An 18,821-nucleotide genomic window follows, 5' to 3' on the forward strand; every position below is an offset into this window, starting at 1 on the left:
ACCATGAGGTTGTGGATTTGATCCCTGGCCTTGCTCAATGGATTAAGGATCTGGTGTTACTGTGAGCTGTGGTGTAGGTCACAGACATGGCTCGGATCCCATGTTGCTGTGGCTCTGACGTAGGCCGTTGGCTACAGCTCCGATTCGACCCCTTGCCTGGGAACCTCCATATGCCACGGGAGCGGCCTGAGAAAGGGCAAAAAAAAAAAAAAAAAAAAAAAAAAAAAAAAAAAGATTTCTGGGCTTTCTATTCTGTTCCACTGATCTATATTTCTGTCATTGTGCCAGTATGGAAGCCCTGTCTTTGAACTGTCTTTGTCTTGGGGCTGCAGGGCCTGAAGGTTTAAGCCCAAGGTCAAACCAAACTGAGCAGTAGAGCGGAGACCTTCCTTTGCCCCCCTGAGCTGCTCATTCCTGAATTCTTTCCCTGCCTGCAATTCCTGTGGTTCTGGGCCTCTTTTCCTTGTGTCCTTGTGTGGCTCCCAGTTCCTTTTCCTGTTTTCTACTCATGTACCATCAGCCCCACAACCAGCCCTCCATTCAAGCATCCTGGTTTCCTGTCACTTCCAGTCCCCAGCCTTCTCCCCTTTTAATGAGCTAGGCCAGACTCTGGGCATGGGTTCAAATCCTGACTCTGCTATTTACTAGCTGTGTGGCCTTGGGCAAGTTCCCTAGCCTCTCTGTAATTCAGTTTCCTCACAGGTAAAATAGAGATAACAATAGTACCTGCCTCCGAGTGTTATTAAAGGACAAAATGAATGAATGCATGTTAAGTTCTGAGAAGAGAGCCTGGCCCATAGTAAGTGCTATGTAAGTGGTGGGTATTATTATTGTTGTTGCTGTTATTGTTATATACACATTGGTGTTTAGAATTTGGTGTTTCTCCAAACCCAGAAGGAAGAAAATAGAGAGATGCTGTTACCAGTGCCCCCACCTGTGCCCCAACACTGGAGTGCTTTCTGCAGCCAGACCCTGCAGTCAGAGTGTGAGTCACTTCACAGCTCCTGCCTCAACTTTTCCAACTATAGCTGGACCAGGAATGCAGAATAGGAATGCCAGAGTTATAAACAGAGGGGACCACTGCAGGCTGAGCCAGGGAAGAGTCCAGGCCTTGGGACTCCCTCTCCACACCCGGCCTCCAGAAGCAGTCAGGGAGGCTTCTGAAGTAGGGAGCTGGGGGTGACTGCAGGGCACAGCCCAGGGACACTGGTCCAGGGAGGCTGTGCCAGCTGGAAGTGGCACTTCCACTTGGCTCAAGTGGAAGCAGTTGGGGCTCTGGGCCAGGCGCTGGCTCCCAAGGCTGCTGGGGCAAACCTGCCCAAGCTGAGGAAACAACTCCCGGAAGGAAGGAGGGCCTTGGCTCAGCTATGTGCCAGGCGCTAGTGGGGGAGGGAGAAAACCAGGCCAGGGGAAAAGGAGGCGAGAGAAGGGAGGGAACTGGGTGACCGTGCTGATTAATTCCATGGTTGTTTTTTGTTTATTTGTTTTGGTCTTTTTAGGTCTGCATCGGCAGCATCTGGAAGTTCCCAGGCTAGGGGTGAATTGGAGCTGGAGCTGCTGGTCTACACCACAGCCACAGCAATGCCAGATCCAAGCCGAGTCTGTGACCTACACCATGGCTCACAGCAATGCCGGATCCTTAAACCACTGAACAAGGCCAGGGATCGAACATGAATCCTCATGGTTACTAGTCAGGTTTGTTACTGCTGAGCCATGACGGGAACTCCCTATGGTTATTTGTTGAATGCATCTCAGATGCCAGCCCTCTGTTGGGGAGTCCCAGCCCCTGGTAATCCCCAGTCTAGCAAAGGAGGTGAGTGGTTCTCAAAAGGTGACTTTGCTTCTGGGAGGTGGATTTAAGGCGAACGAGCAAACTGCTGTGAGTGCTGGGGGTGGGTTGGGGGGGGGGTTTCACCAGGCCAGTGGCCAGGAAGGCTGCTAGGAGGGGAGGATTGAGGTTGCATTTTAAAGGATAAGATTTGCAAATCCTTTTCCAAGGAAGTCAGCAAAATTACTGTCCATGAGACGTGATCTCAAATGTTATTCTTTGTTTTATATTATGAAAGCTTGGTGTACCCTCTTGGGGTCACTTTTGATCTTGTTTATTTGTTCCCTGGTCTCAGCCTCACTGTGGGCAGCACACTCAGCTTGCGTGTGCTGTGAGCACCTAGGGCGGGGGCGGGTGGGGGGCACCTACACGTGACCCTGTCCTCTAGGGCTCTTGCCTGGGGCAGAGGCAGCTGTGGGGTTGATGTGGGAGGTGGAAAAGGGAAGGTGATGGGTGTCAGACAGGGAGACAGCAAGACAGGCAGGTCTGGTCAAGCTCCATGAGGTCCTGATCAGGGCTATGCTGGTAAAGGTTTAACAACCCACTCTTCAGCAATGGTGGGCGAGGGAAGGGAAGCTCCAGTTTGTAGCATTTGCCCTGGTGTCAGTACTCCCACCACAATCAAATTCAGGCTACTGACTTGTCACTGAATGTGGAACTGGTTGATTCTCTGATCATTTGTTGAATGCCTCCCAGACGTTGCATTTCTAGTTCTCACCAGCCCCAGCACATGGCTGACTTTGAATCTTCTCTGCTACTGGTTGCTAGGGCCAGAAATCCCACTCTCAGAGGCTCATCCTTCAAATTCAAGTTTGGTTCATGTTGAAAAGGGAAGCTGAGGGCAAAGGATCATCGGGTCTATTACTGAGTCCAAGCTCTTACTTCTTCTCCACATGACAGGATACCAGGTGTTGGGACAAAGAATAGTGACTTTATTTGGAAAGCCAGTGGACTAAGAAGATGGCAGGCTAGTGTCTCAAAGAATCACCTTACTCGAGTTAGAATTCAGGCTGCTTTTATATTAAAAGGGGAGTGGGTGTGGCTGCTCATTGCACTCCTCTTGGTATCAGCCAGACCCTGGTGGGGTGGCAGTAATCCTTGTTCTTACAGCTGTCCACTGTCAGACTGGTCACCACGTTCCTATAAAGCTTCAACAAGACCAATGATATTTTTTGTTCTTCACCTTTATATCTCTATATGAATGAAAAGTGTTATGCTTTTTTTTTTTTTTTGTCTTTTTGTCTTTTTGTCTTTTCTAGGGCCGCTCCCACAGCATATGGAGATTCCCAGGTTAGGGGTCTAATTGGAGATGTAGCTGCAGCTGCCAGCCTATGCTGGAGCCACAGCAACGCAGGATCCAAGCTATGTCTGCGACCTACAACACAGCTCAGGCAACGCTGGATCCTTAACCCACCAAGCAAAGGCAGGGATTGAACCCGCAACCTTATGGTTCCTAGTCCTTAACCACTGCGCCACGACGACGACGACGGGAACTCTCCCAAAGTGTTATGCCTTTAAAGGTCACGCCTGGGAGGCAGAGCCTCGAGAAAGGGTTATTATGTAGATTTCCAGCTATAGGCATCATTCTTTTACTGTTGGAGGAGACACAGGTGCAGAGCCAGCATGACTGGGCCCAGGCAACAGAGCTAATATGGAGTTAGGTTCATTCTTCTTGGTTTCAGTTCTACCCTGTATTGGTAGGGCCATCCAGTCCCAGGCCCATCATTTGCTGATATAAAGCTGTGGGCAACTGGGCTTCACCTCCAAGCCTCAGTTTCCTCCTCTGGAAAATGGGGATCATAATAGTACTGCTTCCCAGAACTACAGTGAAGATTAAATGAGAAAATTATACATGAGTGTTCAGCTCATAGAAGGCTGCCTTTCTGTCAACTTACCGGGCTGCTTTCCTGCCTTCCTGTCTGGATGGATGCAGTATTTTTTCTCTTATTGTCTCGGCTTTGATTTCTCTGAGAGGCCTGGGGAGGGGAGCCCTGGATTCTCAGGAAAAGAAACTGCTCTCCAGCCAGGTTCTTGCTAAGTTAAAGCTGGAGCCAGCCCAGGCCAGCAGTCTCAGGATGTCATTGGAAGGATGCTGTTACTGCCCCGGAGACATGCTGTGGTTTGCTTCTATGCCCTTGGATTCATTGTAGGGAAAGCTCAGCTGACCTTGCCCTTGCTGTCCTTCCTCCCTAAAGCCTCCTTCTGTCTAGTTCCCTGGATTTTCCAAAGCTTCTATGGCTGCTTCATCTGGGATTGCCTTATTATCTGCTAATTCATACTAGGATGTGAGTAACTGACACCCCCATTCATTCCTCTCGCAGTGCTGCTGGATAAGCCAAATGATTTCAGGCAATAAGGAAAAATGAAAACCAAGAAAGGGAAAACGGAACCGGCTTAGAGGGACAGTTAGGGGTGGGGTAACAGAGACCTGAAGGGGAATCAGGATTGTGGGGTTTGTGGCTCAGTGCCGTCACTGATGGCTCACTGTCTGCTTTGCATGTAGTTCCCTTTTGAGTGTCAGCTTTCCCACGCATAAGTTGAAGGAGGTGGACACGATGTACTCTGACTATCTCAGTCTTAGATTTGGAGGCACGAAGGGTCACAGGAAGTACATTACCTTATTGCCACTGTGACAGAGCACCACCAATTCAGTGCCTTAAACAAACAAATTTATTATCTTAAAATTCTAGAGGTCAGGAGTCTGAGTCAGAAGGCTGCATTCCTTCAGAGGCTCAGGGGAGGATTTGTTCCCCGACTTATCTGGCCTGTAGAGGCTGCCTGCATCCTTTGGTAACTGCATCACTCAGGCCTCTGTTTCCATCCTCACATTTCCCTCTCTGATTTGGACACTCCTGCCTCCCTTAGAAAGGACCTTTGTGGGAGTTCCCGTCGTGGCGCAGTGGTTAATGAATCCGACTAGGAACCATGAGGTTGAGGGTTCGGTCCCTGCCCTTGCTCAGTGGGTTAACGATCCGGGGTTGCCTTGAGCTGTGGTGGAGATTGCAGACGCAGCTCGGATGCCGCGTTGCTGTGGCTCTGGCGTAGGCTCCGATTAGACCCCTAGCCTGGGAAACTCTATATGCCGCAGAAGCGGCCCAAAGAAATAGCAAAAAGACCAAAAAAAGAAAGGACCTTTGTGGTTACAGTGGCCCCATCTGGATGATCCAAGGTGCTCTCCCCAGATCAAGATCTGTAATCACACCTGCAAAGTCCCCTTTGCTATAGAAGGTAACATATTCACAGATTTTAGGGATTAGAGTGTGGATGTCTTTGGGAGGCTATCATGTTGCTTATAAGGAGGCTGCGTTTCCCAAGGAGGCCCCATAAAGCCTTGGGGGCATTAATGGTGGAATCTACACAGGCCAGATCAGCCAATGGGGGCCAAACCTGGGCAACCAAGACCTCTTGAACCCAAATGACACCTTTCTCAGGTGGCCCCTGTTTGGTAACTCCTGGACAGGACAGAACAGAGCCGAGGATGAAATGGGTCCGGGACAAGGCACCATTCCTGAGTCTGAAGACCTGGGATTCAGATGCAGCTCAGCCAGTGGCTTCCTGTGGAGAAGTTACTTTGCTCCTGGGTTGGGTGGGGCTGACAGTTCCTTCCTGGTTTGCCTTACAGGCCTATCAGAGCTGACATGAAGGTGCCTGGCCAATGGTTATGTGCGTATATGGGTGCTGGTTGCTGTTGTCATCATTTCTGGTATTACTGATGAAAGTGATGGGACGGGCTGGTGGCCCCAGAGGCCAAGAGGATGTGGAAAGACTCCCAGGGTGAAAGATCAGGAGGCCAGAGGTCTGGAGAGGAAAAGGAACAGAGTGTTCCAGGTAAAGGGAGCCTTGGAAAGAAGACCTGGTGCATGCTGGGGCCTGCTGATCCCGACCCCTGGCTTTGATCAAAGCAATCATCAACCTTGGTTGTTTGTTAAAGCAAAAGTCAGGGACTTTGAGAAGCCAGGTCAGGATCAATGTCAGTGCTGACAGTCTAGAAGAGCTGGTGTTTAATTAGTGGTAACTCTTGACTAATAAGCTCTAATCAGGCCGAGGTGCAGAAGGGCACTCTCTCCTCCCAACCCCAGCAGCTCACCGACTCCCAAACCAGCCAAGTGCTGGGGGTGACCTTACTGCTGCCCAGGAAAGACAGGGGCTCAGGGACAGGAGACCCCAAGATGTTCAGGGCCAAGTTCTTGAGGCCACTCAGGGTCAGAGCCCGGTGCTAGATAAAGCTTCCCAGGCTGAGGTCTTGGGGTGGAGATAGGCTGTGTGTCTCTCCACCATCTGGCCTGGATGACATTTGACAGGAGTCCAAGGGTGGGGCAGAGTCTCCAGAAATAGGAAGATTCTAGCAGAACTGCATGTTTCCATCAGCTATAACGTCACAGTGTCACAGATACTAGAAGGTCCACTGAGGGTCTGAGTCTACATTTCTTTCAAAATTCTACCTAGAAGAAAAATAAACAAAACTTCTGCCAGGAAGGACTGGGGAAAATCATTGCAATACTTATGTAAAAAGCTAAAATCCTTACTATATGAAACCTCTTATGAGAATCTCACCTACCAAAAAAATCAACCATGCACAGAAGAAATCCATAATGGCATTGAACCTATTAAAAAGTGCAACCTCGGAGTTCCCATCATGGCGCAGTGGTTAACGAATCCGACAAGGAACCATGAGGTTGCGGGTTCGATCCCTGCCCTTGCTCAGTGGGTTAGGGATCCGGCGTTGCCGTGAGCTGTGGTGTGGGTTGCAGACGCCGCTTGGATCCCACGTTGCTATGGCTCTGGTGTAGGCCGATGGCTACAGCTCTGATTAGACCCCTGGCCTGGGAACCTCCATATGCTGAGGGAAGTGGCCCTAGAAAAGGCAAAAAGACAAAAAAAGACAAAAAAAAAAAAAAAAAAAAAGTGCAACCTCATTTGAATCAAGGAAGAAAAAAGAAAATGCAGAGGTATAAGGTGGCGTTGATTTGTATTTCTTGGTTTGTGGCCCGTTATCCTCACCAGCCTGCAGGCCTACTCTGGTGGCTGTGCGGGATTGTCTGCTTGGTATGGATTCTTTATTATCTCCTTCCTCTCTCCTCCCCAAGCCCTCTCCCCTCTTCTTGCTGAACAATCTAAGGTGCTGAACCTGAAGTTTCACTCCTTTTAGAACATAGAACAGGACTGAGCATAAGTCTTGGTTCATATCAGGCTCTTTTCACTGTTTCATGGGAGGCTTTCTTTTAAAAATTACATTTAATAATATAATTAAAACCTGGGAAGCCATTGCCCAGAGGGAACTTGACCATGGGCAATGACCTGTCCCCATCTCATGTCTGGCGTCTCCTGCCCAGGAAGCTGCCATCTCGAGTCCTGTGCCTGTTTTTCCCTTGTCTTTCACCTCCTTTTTGTTTTTGTCTTTTTATGGCCACACCCATGGCATATGGAAATTCCCAGGCTAGGGGTCGAATCAGAGCTGTAGCCGCTGGCCTACACCACAGCTGCAGCAACTCGGGATCTGAGCCGAGTCTTCTACCTACACCACAGCTCTCGGCAACGCTGGATCCTTAAACCATTGAGCAAGGCCAGGGGTCAAACCTGCATCCTCGTGGATCCTAGTCGGGTTCGTTAACTGCTGAGCCACGAAGGGAACTCCGTCTTTCATTTCTTTGAACTCCTTCACAGCAGGAAGTTCTGCGAAGTGAGTTTGTTGTTATATCTGTAAGGTTGTTGTTACATGCACATGCATTGCATTTGTCTTAATTTTATTAAAAGAGTATCACGTATATATTTGTATGGGTAGTGAACATATGCAGACAGCAGTGAGGAGGTAGAGACTCACAGGGCATGATGAGGGGGGTGAGGGAGGAATCTGAGGCATCTCCCATGTTCTGGTCTCGGGTGACTGAGTGACTGGTGGTGCCCTTCAGTGAGGTAGACATGGGAGAGGAGAAGTGGCTGGTTTGGAAGGTGATGAACTCAGCTCTGGGCAAAGAAATCATTTAAGCCAAAGTTTATTGAAATGCCTCCTATGTTCTGGACATTCTTTGTAGAGCTTAAAATGCTCTGCATTGGAATTCCCTGGTGGCCTAAGTGGTTAAGGATCTGGCTTTGTCACGGCTGTGGCTCGGGTTTGGTCCCTGAGCGGGGAGCTTCTGTATCATGGGCACGGCCAAAGAAGGAAAAAAAAAAAAAAAAAAAAAGTCTGCATGAATTATCACATTTAAACCTCACAAGAACCCCATGAAGTAGGCACTGTTATTAATACCAATTTAAAAGTGGGAAATCTGGAGTTCCCGTCGTGGCGCAGTGGTTAACGAATCCGACTAGGAACCATGAGGTTGCGGGTTCGACCCCTGCCCTTGCTCAGTGGGTTAACGATCCAGCGTTGCCGTGAGCTGTGGTGTAGGTTGCAGACACGGCTCGGATCCCGCGTTGCTGTGGCCCTGGCGTAGGGCAGTGGCTACAGATCCGATTCAACCCCTAGCCTGGGAACCTCCATATGCCGCAGGAGCGGCCCAAGAAATAGCAAAAAGACAAAAAAAAAAAATAAATAAATACATAAAAAAATAAAAGTGGGAAATCTGAGTGAGACAAAGGTTTAAAAGCTTCTCTCATCATAGCTAACAACTCTGTGCTACAAACCTACATATACTGGATAAAATATCTTAAAAATACTAAGTATTTATAAATGAAAATATTGATATTAAACTATTTATAAATAAATATTTTTAAAATAACCCAAGCAAGAGAAATCCTCAAGTGAGAGAAAAAAGCTCAAAGCTAGAGTGGACACACGCTAGACATTTATAGAAAAAAACAAGCCCCACTGAAGAGATGCTCTTATTTAAAAAAAAAAAAAAAAAAGGAAAGCCACACAAAGAATAATTGTAAGCCGTGCATGATGAGGAAGAGTATGCAGACACAATAGACAAGTGAATCGGTATCCCTAAATAATAAAAGCATCAAAGATATTATCTTTATAAATGACGAGGGAGAAAAATAAAGAAGAGAAACCATCACGAAAGAAGTGACTACTGTGAGAATACCTGAGGTTAAGTCACCTACCCACGGTGACACAGCTATTAAGTGACCACCTTGGGCTCTGCATGCCTGTGCTCTTGCTTGCTAGACCACAGGTGCTGGAGTAACTGTGAAGAGTGCACTAGATGCAGTGGCTGAAGTGGGTTTGGAGAGAGGGCGGGAGGCCTGGATTCGTCTCCTTTTGCTCATGCTGCTCTCTGGCTTGCAGAGCTCCAGGACTGGGTGTGTCCTCCAGACATGGCCACCTCCGACTCCCCTCTGCCACTCACCACCATGGTGACCAGTTCTGAGAACAGCAGCTCCTTCTATGACTATGAGTATTACCTGGACGAGGCGGCCTTCATGCTCTGCAGGAAGGATGAGGTGCTGTCCTTTGGCAGAGTCTTTCTGCCTATCTTCTACAGCCTGATCTTCGTGCTGGGCCTGGGCGGGAACCTCCTTCTTCTCGTGGTCTTGCTCTGGTACGTGCCTCGAAAGCGGATGACTGAGACCTATCTGCTGAACCTGGCCATCTCCAACCTCCTGTTTGTGGTGACGCTGCCCTTCTGGGGCATCTCTGTGGCCTGGCATTGGGTCTTTGGGAGTTTCTTGTGCAAGATGGTGAGCACCCTCTATACCATTAACTTCTACAGTGGCATCTTCTTCATTGGCTGCATGAGCCTGGACAAGTACCTGGAGATTGTGTGGGCTTGGCCCCACCACCAGCTGAGGACCCGGGCCAAGAGCCTGCTCCTTGTGACTGTCGTGTGGGTTGTGGCCCTGGCTGTCTCCATCCCTGACATGGTCTTTGTGAGGACACATGAAAACCACCCGAATGTGTGGGACTGCTATGCGGATTTCGGGGGGCATGGGACCATCTGGAAGCTCTTCCTCCGCTTCCAGCAGAACCTCCTGGGGTTTCTCCTCCCGCTCTTGGCCATGACCTTCTTCTATGCCCGCATCGGCTGTGTCTTGGTCAGGCTGAGGCCCCCGGGTCAGGGCCGGGCTCTAAGGATGGCTGTAGCCTTGGTGGTGGCCTTCTTTGTGCTGTGGTTCCCATATAACCTCACCTTGTTTCTGCACTCGCTGCTGGACCTGCAAGTCTTTGGGGACTGCAAGGTCAGCCAGCACCTGGACTACGGGCTGCAGGTGACAGAGAGCATCGCCTTCCTCCACTGCTGCATCACCCCTGTCCTCTACGCTTTCTCCAGTCGCCGCTTCCGCCGGCACCTTAAGGATCTCCTGGCCGCTGTGCTCAGGCGGCACCAGGCTCCTTACCTTGCCCAGGCCCCGCCGTCCAGCTCTTCTGAGAGCAGCAGGCTCACTGCCCAGGAAGATGTAACCAGAATGAATGATCTCGAAGGGAGGCAGGCTGAGGACGCCCCCAACAAGGAGAACGTGGGGAGTTCAGCCTGATCGGCCACACCACAGTCTCTGAGAGCAGATGGAACCCAGCTCAGTGGCACATCCACCAAAGCCCTCCCTTCAAAGGCTTCGGTGACCCAGTTGCTAAGCGCGGTGGTCCCTTCTCAGTCCTCTGACACCTGCAGCGTTTGCTCACTCCTGCCTTCTCCCTTCCCGCTCCTCACCGCCCTCTAGGGGACACTGAGGATGGCTGAGTGGCTGCAGTCGTTCACCAACTGCCCTCTGTGTTTCCAGTCCTCATGCTCTCCTGTCATCTCGTCTACAGCCTGCAGCCAGGGCGATCACGACCTCCTCAGCTGTCACTCGCATCTCCCTCACAGTAGTCCGAGGCCTGCCACCCTCCAGGCTGCCCCCTTCCCTGTGGCTCAGCTGAGGAAATATTATTGTGCTGTTGTGTAATATCACAGCCTTGATGATAGATCCAGGGGCTGGCGGTCAAGAGGGGCTGGAGGTGCTCCACCTATAGGAGAGTGTGGGTGGGTGGGAGGCAGAGTGAACACGTGTTCCTGGTGGTCCCAGAGCATGGGCTTCCCTCCGCCTCCCACACCCCCTCTCAGGAGCCCTCAGTGCTCCCTGGAACCTGCACCGTCTGGTCCAGAATCATTGTCCACTTTTTAGGCTGGAGCTTTTCACAGTTAGAATCCTATACAGTTTTATTCTTCTATTCCTTTACCTCTGCTTTTATGTCCTGGCTGCCAGGCACCCCTTGCAGTTTCCTGCCCATTCCCATCTCTGCTTCGGGCTTGCCAGCTTCCTCAAGGACAGGGATCATTTTCCAGTCAGGTATTCACCTCACCCTTGTTGTGTAACTGAATCTTCCTCCTTCTGGGAACCCGCTCCTTGGTTACTCTGCCTTGTGCTTGGTGGGTGTTGCGTAGAGCATGGGTCATCAGCCAGTTGCGGCCTCACGTTTCCCTGACATAGTGAGTCCTCTTGGGATGGGCACATGAGCCAGGCAGAGTGGAAACTGAAGCTGAGGGAGTATGAGGTCTGGAGCTGCTCCTTCCTCAGCTGGAACTTTAGAAGGTGAGCTGACAAAAGTGAGTGAGCAGACCCCGGGGCCTGTGCTCGAGCCCAGGAGCAAGGCATGGCCGAAGCCTGTCCCAAGCTTGGACTTGATGCCTACATGAACCAATAAATTCCCTCCTGGTTTGGGGTAGTGGTGTTTTGTTACCTGCAACCTAAGAACTCCTGCCAGATACACCCTGCCTGGGTGCTTCATGTCTCAAGGTCAGCATCCTTCCTGCCCACTAACACATCCCCTGAGAAACCTTGCCCCAGGGAGCCCCTGGCCCACAGCGGCATCTCCTTCCTGCGCTTCTAGAGTGCTCACTGCTTTCCCACACCTCTTAGTACTGCTGGGCACAACCTGCCATGTCTGTCATGGAAAAGGCAGCACAGAGCCTGGCAGACAGAAGTGCTCAGAAGGAAGCTTTTAGGTGGATGGAACGGAGGCCAGAAGGACACACAGCTGGGTGAATGGAAGTTCCAGTCTGCAGGTGCAAAATTTGCATTCCCTGTGCTTCAGCCATGCTTGGAATGTAGTAGGTGCTCACTAAGTTGGTGTGGGTTTTTTGTTTTGTTTTGTTTTTTTGTTTTTGGAATGAGTAGCTGGTTGGATAGAGAATTGAGCAGGTGGTCAGTATTCCTCCCACTCTTTTTTTGCCCTGGAATGGTATGGTCATTGCACATGTGTTATTAGCAGGACTGTCCCTGGACTTTGCCTGAGTTGACCTGGCTGGTCTTCCCCTCGGTGTGCCCCCCACCTCCAGTCTCTCTCAGCTCTGGTGCCTTTAGTTCTTTCTCCCCAAGGCCCCAGATTCCCCACTAGGAGGAAAGACTCTGAGCCCACGCAGTCCCCTGGGAAGCGGAGATCCTCTGAATCTAAAGGTAGCGATTTGTTTGAGGACGATTTGTTTGAGGATGAGGTTCAGTTTTAGAGCTCTTGAAATCTTGCCCCACAGGGGACCTCTGTCCTGCCCACGTGGCAGCCGGAGTTGTGCCAACACATCTGGGCACCCAGCGTCCCCAACTTTGTGCTCAGGACATACAGAGGGGATGGGCAAGGTATGCCAGGCAAGGGAGGACACAGTGTGTGTGTGGTGGGGTCGATGTGCATGTGTCTGTGTTGCTGTGTGGGTTGGACAAGTACCTACGGCTGACCTACGACTGTGTATGTGGGTCTGACATGAGGGCTCACTGAGTCCACGTGGGTCTGGTGTGTGCCCGCAGATTTCTGTGTGTTCCTGTGTGCCTCTCTCCAGCCGTGTGAGTGTGTGAGTGTGCTCTCTGCAAATACCAGGTGTGTGAGAAGTAGTGCCCTTAGTGCCCTGATGCCTGTGCCCACAGAAGAGGAGAAGGCCTGGCTGCAGTTGACCCCTTGGTCCCTCTGACTGTCCCAGATGCCCTACACCGCAGCTGACCACAGTGAGGACTCTGATTGCAGCACAGTTTGTGAGAAGGTTTTCTGGTTGCACCTTCTCACAAACTGGTCAAGGAGAGAGTTGGAGGCAGGCCAGGGCAGTGTCCTCTCCATCCCAACCTGACTTCCCAGCCTGGACCTTGGTCCCTCCTGCCGTTCTCTGCCTGCCCCAAGGCTTGGCTTCCCAACATACCTGTACTTTCTACCTGGGGTTTCCGGAAAGCCTCCAGGATTCTCCTGGCTCTAGGACTCTGAGGCAGGGGAGACCCTTCTACCCAGGTGACCAAGGGAGGAGGGCAGGCATGGCTCTGCTTGGGAACAGGGCTGCCCACCCCCACCTTGTGAAGTGTGCTGTGAGCGTCCACAGAGGTTATTGCTTATGGAAAAGTATCTCTTTATTTTCCCAGGTGCCTGCAGGTCCACCATTGGCATGCCATCTCTGATCTTCCTTTGCTATAAGCTCCCCCCAGAGAGGATACACATAGGGAGAAAAATTTGGTGCAGAAATGAAGGATTGGCCATAGAACTGGTGGGTGAGGACAGGCAATGACTAGATGCATCCTTGAGGCCCTCAGTCTTTCTGCTGCCCCAAGCCCTGTGCCAGGGTGGGAAGGGTGCCCTTGTGGAGGTTGTGTACAGCAGTTCCCATGCTGGGGGCGTAGAACTGTGGGTGTCATGGGTCCCTCCCCTAGCAGGTGGGCGTGGGCCTCTACTGCGCATACTAATCCTAGCTGCTCACCACTGCCTGGGGCGCATGTTGGATGGCATGCTTATCTTCATCTCATGCTTGACCCACTGAGGTGTCCCTCGGTCCCTGGCAGACTCTCAAACAGACCACAGGATCCATGACATTCCTGGGACATCTGCACATGGTCAACTCTAGGTTGAGGTCTCTTGGTCCTGACTTAGTGGACTTGGGCTCTCAGCCCTGCCCCAGCCTGTCCACCAGCCAGGCTCCTGGTCCCTAGTCCTCTGAGTTAGGGGAATGAAGGGATGCAGCAGCTAGGTCCAGGCCAAGGCGGTATGGGAGAGCCCTGTGTCTTTACCCTTGTTCCCACACTTGCTCTGGCACAGGGCCTGGCTCTGCGAGAGAGATTGTTGGCAAGCATTCCAGTGATGTCTCCCAGCCCCCTATGCTCCCCCTTCCTCCCCTGTGCTCCCTCTATGACTCTTCTCCTTGTGGCCCTGGCCCTGGCTTCTCCTGGCCAATCAGAGCTCTATCAGGCTTCAGGCAGATGTCACCATTTGGGAGCATCTAGACCTGGAGAAAGGCAGGCCCCAGTCCAGAGTCACATAGTTGTGAGAACAGACTACTGCCCCCAGCCTGGCCCCTGCCCACTCTAAGAGCCTTGTTATCCTAGAAAACTGGGGGCAAAACAGGCAACCTCAAGACAAAGGAAGAGGCCAGTCGGAGATGTAGGGTTGGGGTGGCAGAGAGAAGCCCTCCTGGGTGGTCCCTGCAGGAGGTTCACACTGCCTGGGCCTCCCTCTCCGACCCTATACCAACTCCCTCGGTCACTTCCCCTCCTGTTCCAGCGCCAGCCAGGCCTTGCTGTCAGCCAGCTACAGTCCTGGCAGCAGCACCCTTCACCCTCTCCCAGCCCTGGAAAGCATGCCTGGCACCAGGGACTTTCCCATTTCACAGGCTGGAAAGCTGAGTGAGGATGGGAGGGCAAGGAAATTATTTGAATGAAGTAAATTAGCCAAGACTGGAAGAAGTCAGGTTTCTGTAATTTACTCTGCATTTAGGGAATTGGGGTCGGAGATAGAGGAATAAGATACCACTCCCTGTGGGCCCCAGTCTAGAGCAGAGGGCAGGAAGTAGAAACCAGAACACAGAAAGCGATGACATAACAGATGTGCTGTGATGCCCACAGTGGTAGGGGAACTCCAGGGGATGGAGGCCATTTCTGGCCAGAGGATGGGATGGGCAAGGGTCAAGAAGGCTTCCGGGAGTAGCCGGCACAAGGGTTCATGGTGAAGGCAAGCACTGTACTTCACGGATGCTTCCATTGGAGAAAGTCGCCAAAGTTGAATTGCCCTGGATTGAAAATTCGGGGACCAGCTGTGGCAAAATTAAACGTCAGGTGTGTGGAGGTGATGGGGAGCCAAAAAATGAAAAGGGGGACACTCAGAGGTGCTTTTGGAAAAAAGTGTCTGGCAGCAGACCCCAGGTGGAGAGAAATGTTGAGTCCTGAGCTGTAAAAAAAGCAGTCAGGGTGGGGAAGAGGTGACAAAGTTCCAGGTCCCCACAGGGGGTCGGGCTGACTCAACTGGGGCCTGAGTGTATGTGGGGGACAGGGAGGAGCTGAGGGTCCCCCCTCCCTGTCTGCCCTGGAGGATGGGGTGGGTGGTGGTGCAGTGAGGGGCAGGGAAATCGGGGGAAGGGGCTGGTTCTGGGCAGAGGTGGGGGCACAGATGCTGAGTTCTGCATGGGCCGAACTGAGTCAGTGGTGCTGTGAGACCCCTGTGGGGAGACTGGGAGTGTGGGTAGCTGAGAGCTCTGAGCTCAGCAATGGTTGTGGAAAGCAAGTGAAGATCAGCCCAAGATTGGGGTGCAAAGGGGAGGGGGGCATGGAGGAGGGACCTTGAATAAAGGCAGCCTTTCTCTAGAGCTGCTCTATCCCATACAGAAGCCACTAGCCCCATGTGGCTGTTGAACACTCAGGATAGGGCTAGTCTGAATTAAGATATGCTCAGTATCAAGGGTAAAAAGTACATACCAGCTTTGGAGGGGAAAAAGAATTGTAAAAGTATTTCATTCATGTTTGTACATTGACTCATGTTGAAATGCTAATATTTTAGATAACTCAAGTAAACTACAGCATAAAAATGAATTTCACCTGTTTCTTTTGACTTTTTAAAAAAAATGTGTCAAGTAGGAAATTAAAAATTACACATATGGCTTGCCTGGTACTGCTCTCTGATGACACTGTTCTGGACTGACTTTTGCAGGATGAGGAATAAGTATTGAGGAAAAGAAACAAAGTGCTGCGGGGGTGGAGACCAACCTTTGCAAGATGCCGCCTGACTCACTTACCCAGTGTCTTTGCTGCAGGACTTGTCAAGGCATGTCTTGCCTCCCAAACTGAGTTGCCCACAGATAATTTCCCCTTCCCTGGTCTTGCTGTGAGAAATGAGTTCTGTGGAATCCGCTGTGAGAGACAGTGTTTTAGAAAGAAGGGAGGGGAGTTCCTGTTGTGGCACAGCGGAAACGAATCTGACTAGGAAACTTGAGGCTGTGGGTTCAATCCCTGGCCTCACTCAGTGGGTTAAGGATCCTGCGTTGCCAGCAGCTTTAGCTCTGATTTGACCCCTAGCCTGGGAACCTCCGCATGCCCTGGGTGCAGCCCTAAAAAGCCAAAAAAATAAAAAAATAAAAATAAAAATTAAAAAAAAAAAGAGAGGATAAGCCTGGGAGGTGATTGGAAGGAGGCCAAAGAGCAGGGAGGGCACGCAGGACAGAGGAAGGGGCGGTCAGTGGGGCCTGAGGTTTCAGAGGGGCAGCAGAGGTGGAGACCCCAAGGGAGCACGGGGCCAGCCTGCGGCCGCCTGGACAGAACTCACTCTGTGGGCCGCAGGCGGTAGCGGAAGCACACCTCGTAGCTGGGCTGCATGGTGCCAAAGCCCCAGCGCTGGGGGTCCACGGGTGGCACAGGCATGTCCGGGTCCACCAGCTCCAGGTCAAAGTGTGTGACCATGAGCAGCACAAAGAGCTTCATCTCGGTGAGGGCAAAGAACCTCCCAGGGCAGATGGAGATGCCCGAGCCCCATGGCATAGTGTAGTGGTGGATCTTCTTGCCTGCCTTGTAGAAGTTTACTTTCCGGCTGCCGCTGGGCGTGAGGAAGCGATCGTACTTGAAGGTGGTGGGCTCGGGGTGGATGTCAGGGTCCATGTGCACCGAGAGATAAGGGAAGAGGGCCAGGATGTCTCCATGACGGAGCCGGTATTCCTGCCCACTGGCCATCTTTAGGATCTGATCACTGTTCACCACCCTGAGGAGGGCGGGCGCGGCCCCCAGCCGCAGTGTCTCCTCCATCACGCTGTCCAGCACTGGCATGTGACTCAGTGCACTGACCTCTACATCGAAGGACTGCTTGTCCTCCAGCCTGGCTTCCCCCAGGACCCGGGTGGCCTCCTCCCTCACGGCCCGCATGGCCTCTGGGTGCTTCAGGAGGAACAAGAGGGCCCAGAAAGTGGTAGGCCCTGTGTTACCCTGGGAGGCCCAGAGCATCATGAAGTTGAACTTGTCCTGCATGGCTGGGGCTACTCCCTGCTCCCTCAGAACCTGAAGCATATCGGTGATCCAGCTGCTTATGCCGTGCCTCTCCAAGCTGTGTTCCACAGAGAGCATCTTGTGGAAGAGACACTGGAGCCGGCCCACTTCCAGCCACTCTCGTGGGCCCAGCAGGGAGTAGACAAACCTGGGGAACATGCGGTCGAACTTGCGGAACTGCATGAATAACTCCTCCGCCTGCAGCAGGTCCTGCTCCTTGTCCTCTGTGCGGCCAAACAAGCTCAGGTAGCCGGCCTTGAACAGGATGTCATAGCAGAAGTGAAAGAGGCCGTCCTCACGCCAGCAACTGGCATCCGGACTAGGGCCCTTGGGGCCCAGCATAACCAAGGACAGGTTGTCCAGCATGGCTTTGTTGAGCTCCTCCAAGCCGTCACCCATGAGGTGCTTGGTGCTGGCTGAGTGTATCATCCGGTGGTCTCCCTGCATGGAGCGGTAGCCAAATACCTTCAGCACCAGTTTTTCTGCATACTCCACAAAGTCTAGTTTTCTCTTCGCATCCTTGAGGATGGGGCCAAAGGAAAGAGGGTCCATGACAAAGGTGAAGTACTGGCCGCCTAGCTGCACGGTGAATATGTCCCCGTGTCTGGCCCACATGTGCTTCAGGAATTCCAACATATTCTTCCGGAAAGTCATGGCATGACCCAGCCAGGGCACGGAACCCTTATCCAGAGGGGGCTCCTCAGGTCTTCGTTGCCGGAGCAGCCCCTGCAGGCACAGGTATCCCACAATGGCCACCAGCAGGACTCCCAGCACTGGACCCCAGAGCACCATAGCTGTCCTCTTCCAGGGTGAGCTCTGCACACACTGTTCTCTGGGTGCCAGAGAGCTTTTGGGAGGCCTTGGAGACAGAAAGGTCTGTCCACCTGGACCTTGCCCTGTGACTGCAAGTTACAGTAAATAACCCTAGCGAGACAGTACCTGGGAGCAGAATGTGCCCTTGAATTTTTTTAGGACCTGATCATGTGGGAGGAGGAGGTGGGACCAGGAAGGTGCCCAGAAAGAAGCCTCTAGCTATGGTCACAGCCTCCTCACCAGCTTCAGGCTTTGTTCTGACCTCTTCAGACCCATCTCCAGCATCTTCTCTACCAAGCTTTCCTTGATATCACCTTTATCCTCATGAGTTATTGACTATCAACTCCTTTACTGACTCAGGAATTCCCATATTCATTAGCTTGCTCATTCAGCAAAAATGCACTAAGCACTTATTGAAGTTTCACCACCCCCTCATTTTTAAAAGACCCCCAGAACCTTCCAGGCAAGGGACTCTTCAAGCACAGGCTCAGATTTCAGTCTCAGAGCCTCTTACCCATTGGCTTGCACAATTCTCTATCAAGAAATACAGACTGGGAACCTAGGAATTATGAAATGTCAGAGATGATAGGGATTTCAAACCAAGGGCTTTATTTCACAATGAGGATCTAGGTTCACAGTATAGTAAGGGCTTTTTCTTTTCTTTTCTTTTTTCTTTTCTCTTCTCTTTTCTTTCCTTTTCCTTTCCTTTCCTTTTCTTTCTGCTGTCTGTCTGTCTGTCTGTCTGTCTTTTTAGGGCTGTACTCACGGCACATGGAGGGTCCCAGGCTAGGGATCAAGTCAGATCTGTAGCTGCCGGCCCACGCCACAGCCATAGCAATGCTGGATCTGAGCCTCGTCTGCAACCTATACCACAGCTAATGGCAACGCTGGATCCTTAACCCACTGAGCAAGGCCGGGGATTGAACCCTTATCCTCATGGATACTAGTCAGGTTTGTTAACCACTGAGCCATGGCAGGAACTCCAAATGGGGACTGTTTCTGACAGCTGTCCCAGCTTGGTGAGGTGAGTTGACTGATTGCTGGGGGCCCTCTG

At 51.7% G+C, this 18,821-nt stretch overlaps 3 protein-coding genes across 21 annotated transcripts in view; 2 read left to right on the forward strand and 1 right to left on the reverse strand.

Annotated features, from left to right (window-relative positions):
- ACKR2 (atypical chemokine receptor 2) overlaps positions 1–18,821 on the forward strand; it is a 76,060-nt gene that overhangs the window by 49,149 nt on the left and 8,090 nt on the right. For 13 of the 18 annotated variants that reach the window (XM_084986950.1, XM_084986946.1, XM_021068500.2 and 10 more), the window contains one exon: positions 9,060–15,582. In XM_084986950.1, coding sequence (XP_084843076.1) covers positions 9,089–10,246 — 1,158 coding nt within the window. In that variant the 5' untranslated portion in view covers positions 9,060–9,088 and the 3' untranslated portion in view covers positions 10,247–15,582. 18 annotated transcript variants of the gene reach the window in all.
- The window catches only part of ZNF662 (zinc finger protein 662), a 42,733-nt gene that overhangs the window by 4,092 nt on the left and 19,820 nt on the right, over positions 1–18,821 (forward strand). The gene's annotated exons all lie outside the window — the stretch shown is intronic.
- CYP8B1 (cytochrome P450 family 8 subfamily B member 1) lies at positions 15,511–17,781 on the reverse strand. Of its 2 annotated transcripts, XM_084987145.1 has the most exons (2): positions 16,245–17,781; positions 15,511–15,832 (listed from the first exon to the last, which is right to left on the reverse strand). In XM_084987145.1, exons 1-2 carry the CDS (start codon positions 17,744–17,746, stop codon positions 15,742–15,744), a joined length of 1,593 nt encoding a protein of 530 aa, XP_084843271.1. In that variant the 5' UTR covers positions 17,747–17,781; the 3' UTR covers positions 15,511–15,741.

Source organism: Sus scrofa, chromosome 13 (genome assembly GCF_054392235.1).
Source record: "Sus scrofa isolate SSC_HxYL_T2T_F1_AM1 chromosome 13, Sscrofa_HxYL_maternal_Yorkshire_Landrace_v2.0, whole genome shotgun sequence".
Lineage (NCBI taxonomy): Eukaryota > Metazoa > Chordata > Mammalia > Artiodactyla > Suidae > Sus > Sus scrofa.

Bases quoted from the DNA above. Each gene is read 5' to 3' on its own strand.
- CYP8B1 (XM_084987145.1), bottom strand. From the start codon at position 17,746: ATGGTGCTCTGGGGTCCAGTGCTGGGAGTCCTGCTGGTGGCCATTGTG. The intron at 15,833-16,244 runs GTGAGTTCTGTC...TGTCTCTCACAG, and splicing joins TACCGCCTGCGGCCCACAGA to CGGATTCCACAGAACTCATT.